The sequence below is a fragment of the Pleuronectes platessa genome, chromosome 12 (genome assembly GCF_947347685.1).
Source record: "Pleuronectes platessa chromosome 12, fPlePla1.1, whole genome shotgun sequence".
Lineage (NCBI taxonomy): Eukaryota > Metazoa > Chordata > Actinopteri > Pleuronectiformes > Pleuronectidae > Pleuronectes > Pleuronectes platessa.
Genome location: NC_070637.1, coordinates 15447354 through 15458953, shown reverse-complemented (window position 1 = coordinate 15458953; position 11600 = coordinate 15447354). Strand labels below are relative to the sequence as shown.

The 11600-nt window shown below is 42.5% G+C and overlaps 1 protein-coding gene across 2 annotated transcripts; it reads right to left on the bottom strand.

Annotated features, from left to right (window-relative positions):
* Positions 1 to 1781: 1781 nt before the first annotated feature.
* Positions 1782 to 11289, bottom strand: zgc:123010 (uncharacterized protein LOC641500 homolog). Of its 2 annotated transcripts, none has more exons than XM_053436502.1 (16): positions 11092 to 11289; positions 8407 to 8489; positions 8231 to 8311; positions 8057 to 8113; positions 7752 to 7967; positions 7481 to 7594; positions 6428 to 6476; positions 6142 to 6232; positions 5910 to 6051; positions 5687 to 5791; positions 5399 to 5492; positions 5218 to 5251; positions 4939 to 5016; positions 4660 to 4762; positions 4435 to 4559; positions 1782 to 4321 (listed from the first exon to the last, which is right to left on the bottom strand). In XM_053436502.1, exons 1-16 carry the CDS (start codon positions 11147 to 11149, stop codon positions 4186 to 4188), a joined length of 1566 nt encoding a protein of 521 aa, XP_053292477.1. In that variant the 5' UTR covers positions 11150 to 11289; the 3' UTR covers positions 1782 to 4185. The 2 variants fall into 2 exon arrangements, with proteins under 2 accessions (XP_053292477.1, XP_053292478.1); XM_053436503.1 differs by having other exon boundaries at positions 7752 to 7964.
* Positions 11290 to 11600: the final 311 nt, after the last annotated feature.

Below are 11600 nucleotides of genomic sequence, written 5' to 3'. Positions count from 1 at the left end.
GACTAGACAGGTGTCCCTGCCTATGTGCCAATACTTAACAGCTCAGTGGGTGTGTGTGTGTGTGTGAGAGAGAGAGAGAGAGAGAGAGAGAGTTATAGAATATCTGAGCGAAGCAGCTCTCGCTCTCTTTCTCTCACTCTCTCTCTCTCGCTCTCTTTCCACCTCTCTAATTACGCCGACCGAGCCGGCTCTGCCCTTAACCCACAATCTGTGGAGGCATGAAATAAATACACGCTCTCCAACAATAAACAAGTGCCTTTTCAAACGACACAGCACCTCCCCATGCTCACCCCCACCGCCGTCTCTCCAGGCTTTCATAATGCTTTTACTTTCAGAGAGGCGATATAGGAGCATGTAGACACATAGACACACACACATACACACACACACATACACAGTATAGAAGATGTGCAGTGTAACTCTTAGGTTGACCCCGGTAGATCGAGAATCCAAGGTCGTCGTCGCCTCAACCTGAAAGTGGAAAAAAATTGGACTATAATCCAAACATGACCTGCACTGGGGTTAAAATGCAGAGTGCTTAACGCACCTTCAGACATCCACTTAAATCTGATATGCCATGACAGGAACATTTTAAATAACCATTTAGACTAAAATCAGTCACTTTTAAGGAATTGCGTAATGCCTGCCTGGGGAGATACGGTCATTCGAGTCAGTGATGTATTTCAATTATTTTCTTAAGACTCCACTGGCTTCCCTGATTTTATTTGAGTTTTAATTTCCCCATTCCTGTTTCACGTTCCTTCGTGGTAATTATGCATCAAAATGTATTAACCTGTTCCATTTAAAACTGACTTTTCTCATGGAATAAAGATTAGTCTTTTAGTTTTATTTTCCTGCCATAGTGAAGCAATTTCTAAAATGGATTTTGAAAAGTGTTCTTTAAATAAAGCATTATTAATATTATTTCAGTTTTAAATTGTACTTCATCAACACATTCAAACATAAAAAGTTAAAAATCTTCACAGTGGATGCAAAGATATCCAGCTCAAGCTTCTAAAACCCTGGATCCTACATATCCCATAATGCATGATAATGCATAACTCGAAAGCTTCTTTAATTCCACCACCCCTGCTTCCTCTGTGAATGCCCTCTTCCTCCAAACCCTACACCTCTTGTCTTTTACTGTAGGCGTTCTGTTGAATTGTTTTTCTTCAGACAAGCTCAGACAACCCTGATGACATTATGAAAGTTTTTTTTTTACTTTATACAATTACTTTCACAAACTAGTAATACATTCTAAACAGTAAACTAAACTGTGTGTGTGTGAAATTGGCAGTGTCCCTTTAATTGTGCAGCATCTTGCTCTCTCACACATTCGCAGGTGGAGTCGGGGCCACAGTTTCTCTATATTCACAATGTCATCTGCGGCACGATGGTTGCTTTTCCCGCACGTCCTCAGTAATGTTAGTCATGTCTCCATCTCTCACTGGTCTGCATGGTCACAGGATCCCTCATCTTTCTTTCATGCCGGCCACACAAGTGTCTTCTTCCAGTGATGACAGGGCTACCATACTCCCCCCGCAGCGACCCGGCCTGCTTTGATTTACTTCTTGGTGGTTTTGAGCATGAGGAATAATTTAGGAAAACGTTTTGATTCCGAAAACTCCCTAAAAAAATGAATGCTTCCGGAAACTTAAAAAAATATTCATTGCATAAACTGCTGACATGTTTCAAGTGCAATACTGCCATCTTGTGGAAAACAACAAAACTTATTTTATCCACAATTGGTGCCATTATGCATGTATAGACTCAGACATATGTGGTATAGGTAGTTCATTTATTAAATATAAAATACTCTTCTTTGCAGTGCGACAATACAAAATATTTGGGGGATTAACAGGATTGCAGTGCTCTGTTTGATCAGTGTGTACATTATGATTAATTATGCATTTTCCTGACAGTCTAAAAGTGGGTATTAAGAATTATAAAAAGCCTAACAAAGAGCCTGATGGTAAATTAAATTAACCGATGGTGATTTCCAATGCATATCAAGTCTGCGAAATTAAATAAACTTTGCAGCACCAGTCAAATAAGAAACAAGCAAAATATACAAGTGCAGTGTGAAAGTTTGCGGTCCAAATTCCTTTTTCACAAGTTTGAGCCACAAGACAGAGAGTAGTGAGAAAAGCAGAAGTGGAAGCATGTGACAGTTTTTAACGCTGGACTCTACAGCCAGAACTAAGCAGATGAGCAGCCTTTATATCACTTAACATAAAATACCGACTGAAGTTTCTAAGCTAAATTTCGCTTTCCCAAGGTCTGTGGTAAAAAAGATAAAGAAAAGAAAAACTCCGATATAAATAAAGTAATAAATACTCTCACAATGCTGTGTGTAGTTTACAGGCAAATGTAGTGTGGATTTAAACCAGGTGTCGTGGCTGTAAATGTTAAGACACAGGCCGAATGTTCTGTCTAGTGTTGAAACTTGTGAAAGAAGGAAGCTGTTTTCAGTGCGGAGCCGTCAGGTGTGGCATTCTTTGGTTCACTGAAATACTGAAAAGGAGGCCATTAGGTCAAAAATACTGATTTTTAAGGTTCAAAACTTCTGTTAATGGATCGTGTAAACACACATGGCCCTTAAAGATACATGCACATGACTGAGTGGTGTTTTTTTTGTAAGGCACTGTCTCATAGTACACTAGTTTGTCAAAGAAAACACGATTTATGTCAGTCATTGACATAAACAACCTTAAAAAAAACTGACTATTTATGCAGGAGATTCTGTGGGTGTGTGTCTATACAAGTCAGAGAGAGAGAGAGAGAGAGAGAGAGAGAGAAGAGAGAGAGAGAGAGAGAGAGAGAGAGAGAGAGAGAGAGAGAGAGAGAGAGAGAGAGAGAGAGAGAGAGCAATCGAACTGGCACTTTTCCTTTGCATAGACAAAAACCGCTGTGACGTTTACGATGCAAAAATACCAAGAAAGCACATTGCCAATACTACTGCTGAGATGAATGAAGGTTGTTTTTTTTGCATCGTGTAAACAGATTGCTGCTTTCTGAAGAGTCGGGGAGATGTAAAGAACTTGACACTTGACAGGTCATACAATCCTCCACAACAAAAACTAAAGGCCTCCGAAAATTACCAGCATCTCTCTGATAGAGTCCCACCTACAAGGTGAACACTACAGCCCTCATAAAGACGGTTTGTATTCCACTGGACTGCATGACATTGTCAGGTGTTTGTATTTCTTCTTCTGCACCCAACAGGTATTATTACAAAGGATGATAGGTCCTACGCAACCCAGACATGCAGTATGTGTATTCAATTGTTCAACTATAGGGCCGCCAGTAAGTAAATAAAGTGACATATACATTTAGTTCATGCATTAATACATACAATCCTGCAATCCCTCAAGTTCAGTCTGTGGGTCTTGATGTCCAGTAGCCCACTGTTGGATCATTTTAACTAAAGGCTACATACCACATCGTGAAGGCACCTCTCGGGATCTCTGATGTTTACTGGCTTAAAGAAAAACCTCGTCAGCCTACGGGAGGAACTGAACTGAGTGGAAGTCATAAGTACGTCTGTTTGCGAGTCTTTGGTCTGGGGGACAATGTGCTGGTACTGGCACAGAGACTTAATGTAAGAAAAGGGAGCCCAAGTATGAACCGCAGACTGATGGGAGCAGTTGTGAATCTTTGATGAACACTGCTTCATGACCTGTGTGAAAGAAGGAAGGTCCCCGGGATCATCGCTGAAGAGCCTTGGCCCTGCAAAATCCATGCCGACTCCTTTCATTGCTTCGTCACATGGCAGAGTCTTTACTTTTGTCCAACAACAAATGCCGGCAGTTTCACTTCCTCTGTCTTTCGTAAGGGGGGGGGGGGGGGGGGGCAGCTGTACCTCTTAGAGAAGGAACAGGTCACTGTGCACCATGAGGAACTACAAGTATGAAGGTTTTCATCTGAAACAAAGACTCAATCGGGGGATTTTGCTGCTACAGTATGGTCTTCGGTTGAAATTAAATCCTTCATACTCCTGGTTCTTTGAGGCACACGTGGGACTATCCCAGCCCTACAGCCCAAGTGCTGACTCATCCATCTGACTCCTCTGGTCCGTTCTGCCACACTTCAAATTCTTAGACCACAAAACCGGATCCAGTCCTGTGGCTCAGTCTATGTTCTCCCAGCTTCCTGCACATTACTGGGGCGGAGAGTAAACAGAGCTCAAGGCTGCCAGGGCTTCCTGTCCTTGCTCTTCTGATCAGGAATGTGTTTGTAGCGGCATTTGTCCCCAAAATGGCAGCCAGTGGTTCTCCAGAAGTAACACTCGTCTCCGTTCACTGGACCACGTCGCCGAGGTCTGGGCAGAGAGGAAGGTTACCGATACAGAGATTAGAGAAAAACGCAGAGCCTTATTAAGTGTAAAAGAAATTAAAACGAGAGTTTCTACAATGGGGCTGAAGTGCCTCTTACCCAGCAGCAGCTGCTCCGGCCTGCTGTGTTACCGGGAGACAGGTCTTAAGTGGAATGGGGAGGACCCTCTGAGTGCGACGGTCAGGGTAGCGCACCACTAAACGTGTGTTCTCAATACAATAACCCTGCAATAGGAAGCATACACGCAGCCGTTAACGCTGTAACCAGGTTCTTTAAAAACAGGCACAAGATGGAGAGGGGGAACCAGGTACAGTCAATGCTCACATTTAGTTTCTCCATTGCACGAGACGCCATGTTTGCATTCTTGAAGTTGACGAAGGCACAGAATCTCTCGTGCAGCACACGAATACTCTCTATCTCACCATGTCTGCAATGTAAAGCAAACAACTTATCAGACAAGTCGATAACCTCTTTTGTTAAATATTAAACGTCCGTGTTTCTGTTCAGAGACGTAGAACTCTAGTGTTTGCTGAAATGTCTATCAAGTCATTAGATTATTGATCTGATCTCAACTCATAAGTATGGAATATTCTGGGGTCGTACATTTTAAAAAGGTCCCATAAATGTTTTTCCGTTATCTCCGTCGTCACATTTCCTACCCAGAGAGATGGACACGGGCTTCTGAAGGAAGGAGAAAGAGACAGAATGAAACTAAAAACATTACAAAACACATTTAAAAAGTCGAAATACATCAATCGTAGATAATTCCTCAAAAGAACATGACAAACTGTGTGACAAACTACAAAGACAAATGCGTAAACCAACGTGGACAAGATCTATACCAATAGCTTGGATCGGACAAACAAACAGTCAGCTACATACCCAGGTTGCAGAACTGATGGATCCTGACCCCCAACTGGAAAACAAAGGAGTTTCATCCACACAATATTCAAAAAACTGTATGATCTTGGCATACAGCCTCTTCTATACATAACTGCTCTGCAGTGTTACAAACAGAAAATACAGGCGTCCTTTTTAAATCATATATGCACAGTGTTCTTACCCCCGGCTGCATCCAAACAAGCGATCTGAACTGCCTGCACGGTGGAAAATTTCTCCAGCAGTTGGACACTTTGCATTTCTTCAAAACCAAGATCCTGAGGAAAGAACAGAGAAAAATTTAAGACAAATCATAAAAATACAATCACAGGAATCAAGCTTTAAATCCAAAGGACTAATTTAGCAGAATAATCTTGCTTCTAAAATGTGAAGGTTTGTGTATTTAAAGTACATTCACAGCTAATAATCTTACAGGTAACACGTCTAACATTTCGTTTGTGGATTTTTTTACCATCAACTGCAGCACTTTACAGTTAATGAGGTCATTGGCAGCCTCCTCACAGTCTTTGTCCAGTTTTAGCACCTGCTCCATAGCCTTCTCTGCCTCACTGTACCGCTGCAAAACACACAAAGACCCACAGAGTCAGCTAGTACAAGCAAACCTTACCACAAAGGCTTTTAGATATAGTTTTAATTACAAGCTGCATCACATGACCAAAGTAACCTTTACACACCTTCATGCCCATGAGAGCGCTGCCCTTGCGGAAATGTCCTTTGGGCCAATCTGGAGACAACTGAAGTGAGCGCTCGGCGTCTGCCAGGGCTTGAGGGTACTGCTCCAAGCAGTAGTAGCAATAGGAGCGATTCCCAAAGAACCTGCGTGATTAGATAAAAAAGCAAAATGATGCTGGTTGTGTCTTTAATTAATAAGGCTAAATCCTTTGCCTCAAACAACTCATGATGTACCTGTTATCCTTTGGATCACATTTGATGGCATCTGTAAACATAATGACTGCTTGTGCATACTGCCCCTCCTGCACCAGCTTTATCCCTTTTTCTGCGAGGAACAAGAGGAAAACGCTTGAACATTATTCTCTGGTGAGTCGCCCGCTTGAGGGCTCGACTGAACGCAGCGCTGCACTCTGACAGTCAGAGATACTTGTGATCAGCAATTTCCACTCCAACGCTTAAATGCTTTTAAAAGGCTGGTTATCGATGCTGCTTTTTTAGAGAGAGAAAAACCGTTTCCTACCTGTCAGTGATGCACTTTTCTTGGTCGACGTTGTGTCAGTTCCATTTGTCTGCGAGAGAAATGCTTTTTTCATCAGTTCACGGTCACAGCTGTGTAAATGTGCTTGTTCATTAAGTTCTGGAAATGATATGATAAGGTTTACCTTTCCAATTTAAATGCATAAACTATGTAAATACATTTCCTACTGACAAAAGAATGCATATGGACATATAGCTGGTTGAGTGTTATAGTTTTGTTAAGTGTTTATATTTGTGTCTTTTTTTGGCAGAGATGGTGAAGAAAAGACCAGAAAGTGGGTGAGAGAGTCGGGGAATGACACGCCCTTTGGGACCATTAGGCTGCTGCTCTTGGGATTAGCCTGATTAAAGACACTAGGGAGCGAGGTCTAAGCTTCATGCTACAGCTGTGACATAGTAGTTATTGTGCTTTCATGGTCCAAGGTCCACTTAGCCACACATCGGACTTTAGAGCTGCCAGACGAAAACAATGATGCAACCAGGGACAGACCGAAGAGTTTAAGGCCAGAGATTTGAGATCGACCTGACGTAAACAATCCCACTACTTTACCTACAAGCTGAATTTATGTGTTGAGATAATGGGGGTTAGAATAATTACATTTGGCCACTGTGTTGACTTTTGAGGAAACTTTTAAATCAAGATTTAAATATAAAATACAAAATGATGTGAGGGACGAACAAATAAGACAAATTATGATCAATTAGAAAGATTATTTCTTGACCATTTTACCTATTTCCTGTAATAACAGAAGAAAAAAGAGGATGTAGTCATTGAAACCTGGTGTTGGGTAGGACTGTACTTCCTCTTGTTCTCTCACTCTGAACAACTGTTGTCATGTGACTGCTTTCTAGTAACAACTCTTAATTTATTTGATTGCTCAATGATTATGATTATGATTATTGATGGCTATGATCAGAGGTCTGACAGCTCCCTCCTGCTCAACTGCTGGTAAAAACAACCCTCATGCCACTGGGAGATGGAAAGGTGTCAGGACGTCTAGCTTTTCTTTCTCATTTCACATTAGCATTCATTCACCTCTCGCCTGGCCTCATTCTCCTTATTTTCTTTGGACTTGCGACCTGATCCTTTGGGTTTGATATGGCTAGCAGCGTTAGCAAAGAAGGCACAGCTCACGTCCCATTCAGGCTCCTGTGGGAGAGAAGGAAAAGGTCATTGGAGTTCAGTGATGTGTCATCCAGGACTCTACGCAAACAGGCGTTTTGGAGTTGAGAGCCAATGGCCAATAACTAAAATGATGGCAGCAGAGGAGATATAGATACATAACACTCCAGTACAGTGGGCCTACCTCTTCAGTGGGTCTGCCGTGGCTCTTCTCATGTGCTTTGATTCCTGGTGGAGGGATGACTGGAGCGGTGGCACTTTTCAGAATGGCAGACGACTTTGCCTCCTTTTTCTCCTCTTTTTGCTCTCTCGGTTTCTCCTCCTCAGCCCCAACCTCTGCCTCCGACTCGCTCTCGTCCAGTTCAGACTCTGCACCTCCCTCCTCGTCGTCGTCGTCGTCCTAGCAAGTCGGAGAATATTATTATACATATGTATTGTGTATAACAGTAAAAGCTGAGTGTATTCCCAGGATAATAATGGGACTGTTACCTGCTCAGCATTCTCGTCTTGCTTAACCTGCTCCTGCTTCTTACGTTTTCGACGGCGCTGAAACAAGATGCAGTACTTCACGTATCAGCCATCATATGTAGTAAAATAGACTTCACTTATTAAATATGGCGACAAATGTGTATCTTTACAGGGTGTGAGGATTCGTTCCCTAACCTTCCTCTTTGCTTTGCGTCGCTCTGCCTTCCGTCTGACCTTCTCCTCCTCGCTCAAATCCTCCTCTCCATTTAGGGCATCCTAAACAAACACACACGGGGAATTCAGCTTTGCAAGTTGTACCTTCACCCTTGCAGTCCTGACATGGCCCTGTCAGTCTGAGACTATTTGATCACCTGCGACAAAGTGGCATCATCCCTTGCGTCAGGGGTTGCTGCACCACAGTCCATCGGCGTTTCCTGCTGCTGGACAGGGGGGCCTGTTGGGAAATACACAGCACATTAACTCCTCTGAGCCTGATTACACTGTTTTCTGCTGACGTTAGCGTTTCCTAAAGTACAAAATGACTTAATGTGACTCTATAGCTGTGTTAAATTGATACGGCATTTAGAAGAAATCTCTCCAGCAAGTCAGTATGTATGCTGGTTCTGCTCCATCAAATTGTAATGTGTAAGAGGCATTTCTTCTTCTGCTCCGCAACGCTGCTCGAACAGCTCGTCTCAAATTTAATTTCAGTACCCTGCCCATAGAAGGGGAATAACGCTCCGACCTGACGCTTGATGCATATAGAAGATGAAATGGAAAGCATTTGAACCATGAAACTTCTCTTTGCATTTAATGTAAATGTCTAACTTGATCTTCAATATGATTTGCAATAACATGGCCCTGTGGGATGTCAGGAAAGTGACATGGCAGACAGGCATGCAGTCCTGCAAGTGTGTCAACCTGACAACCAGAACAACTATTGACTATGTAAATAAACCATGTTGCTCCTTCCTTACTTGCAAGTCAAAACACTGTCACAGTCGATAGAGAAACTAATATATAACAGACATTGAGTGGCTTGTTTAAAACAGAAGCAGGAAGAGTCTCAAACATGCACACAAAACAGAAAACTGTTCAATGAGAGATGTTTAATCTCACTTTTCCACTGCCACAGGCCCAATGTGCAACTCACAGCTGACTCGGGTAGTGCTGCTTGGGAACACCATATCTTTTCTTAGAAACTGGTCGGAAAAAAAAAACCCATAGACAACAACTACTGCCCTGGATATCAGCGTGTGAGTGTGTGCATGTGTGTGTGCTTGTGTGTTGGGGGGTAGGGGGGAGCATGGGTCAGATAAAACCCTGTAGCTGATGTAGGCCCAATAGCAGCAAACTAACCTCAAGACAAAAAGAAACCTATCACTTTACCGAAAATATTTCCACAGTAGAGACATGTTTAAAACTGGTTTGTGACTCATGCTGTGACATCATGAGGCAATGGTGGTAATGTTTGTGATTCTACTACTGCTCATGGCAGTTTTCCTCTGGATGTTAAAGACCAATGCACAAGCTCACAAGGTAATTTAGACAGTGCCAACACGTGTACCAAAATTAGATTAGATAAATAGTATCAAATATGTACTTTTAGTCCATGTTTTTCACATCTGTCAAATTAAGACAAAATGAGTTGGTGTTTAAAAATATATACACAAAAGGTGGAGGGAGTTTCAGCTGTCTGTGTCGTCAACAACAACAACAACAACAACTGTCGAAGAACACACTCCATCCCGTTCGCTGAATCAAGCTTTTGGTCAAAATCTTCACTATCATGGAATGTTCTCCTAACAACTGAATGATCCAGAATCTATGGACAGCAGCTACAATGGAGTCTCTGTTTCTCCTCTTCAAGGAGGCTGCCTAGATTAGTGTTCGGTTGAAAGGTGAGCTCTTTCCACAGGAATGCAACAACTACAGTGCATCATCATCATCACTGACTGGAGCTTTAAAACAGGAAATCAGCCTCACGGTTTCTATTCTCTCTTCTACGTCTTTTACAGAGCTGTGCAGAGCGAGATGGGGAACATGACGTAACCGTTTAAGCAATCACTACAACCTCATGTCAGGGGGTTTATGTGATTTTTTAAACAAAATTTTAAAGACAGGTTTTTCCACAACATTAAAAGTAGTAATGAGCGGAGTAAACCATGTGCTTCTACAACAAAGAGCCCAAGGGTCTGTAGGAGGTTTAAATGGCATAGACAATTTGTGAAATGACAACTCTCTGTCACAAAATGCCACAAAGCGGAGGGGAAATACTCAGTTTTCACTCTGATGTGAGTACATCTGGACCCAGCATTGCAGCAGAATACTCTCAAACACATAGATCAGGTGAGATACGAGGCGTTTTGTGTGATGCTGAGCTGCCTCTGATGTGGTTTTGTCTGTGTATACATCAGTAAACTACAGCCTGCACTGCTGCCTGTGTCAGTGCGAAACTAAACACACATGGAGAACCAAGAAGAGGAACAATGTAAACTGTGAACATTAAACACACACACACACACACACGTAGTCAATCACACATCTCTGGATTGACACTCAACAACCATATACCTCTGCACCACGTAAGCTGGTGTACAGGGCTCCAGGGTTTTTACCACCTATTTGAGGCATTGTTTTCATACCAATATGTAGCAGGGGAGACACTTCTAACAATCCGTTAGTTCGGGGGCCTTTGTACACACATCTCCTGCTACACAATTGTCTTATTACACGTATTAGTTTGTTATTACTTGCTTCGTGTGTTCACGTGTTGACTATGTGGCATTATAACAACTTAATGGAGCCAACTGCCAAAGAATTCGAGAGCGGTGGAAGCCAGGGTGTAACTGGCAGGAGGGGGAACTCTCATTGTTTTACCAAGGAATCGACTCAGCGGCGAAAACAGCCACAGACGAGCCATTCGCCCAAAACGCAGCGTTGCGGGTCCACCACAGTTTCGATTGTCACACGCGTTTCGTTATCACTTCGTGTGGTCGTTTTAAACTCGAGAGCGACTTTAGAAAAAAGTTTTTGAAAAGTGGGACGTTGCTTACCGCTCCCGAGTCCCAAGAGCCTGCAGATATCTCTGGTGAACTTCATGAGCGCAACCATCCAGCATTATCGTCTCATGTGTTGCGCCCAAAAAATAGTCACACGAATTGTTCTGTACGCGGGTCGTCCGGACACGTTTGTTTCGATCGGGACAATCGGTATCGAATCTGCGGGACTCTTTGGTTTAGTCCACTTCCGGAACGTCAAACGGCTGGTCCACCCTGAGCTGCGTCTTAAAGGGACAGTACACCCTCACCCAGAACATTTTTAATAAGAATAAGAGTAATAACAATAACAATAACAATAATAGCAATAATCATCAGGATTTTATTCTAATATTATTACCACAGAGCTGCATCAGTACACAAGTTTACACATCTTCTGCCGCAAACAAAAGACACACCTCTTCAGACTATACCTTGAATACAATTTTGAAACAATTTAGTAGCAATTAAATGGCAATTACTTGTAACACTTTGTAGAAATTCTTCTTTCTTGATTCTTGTTGTTC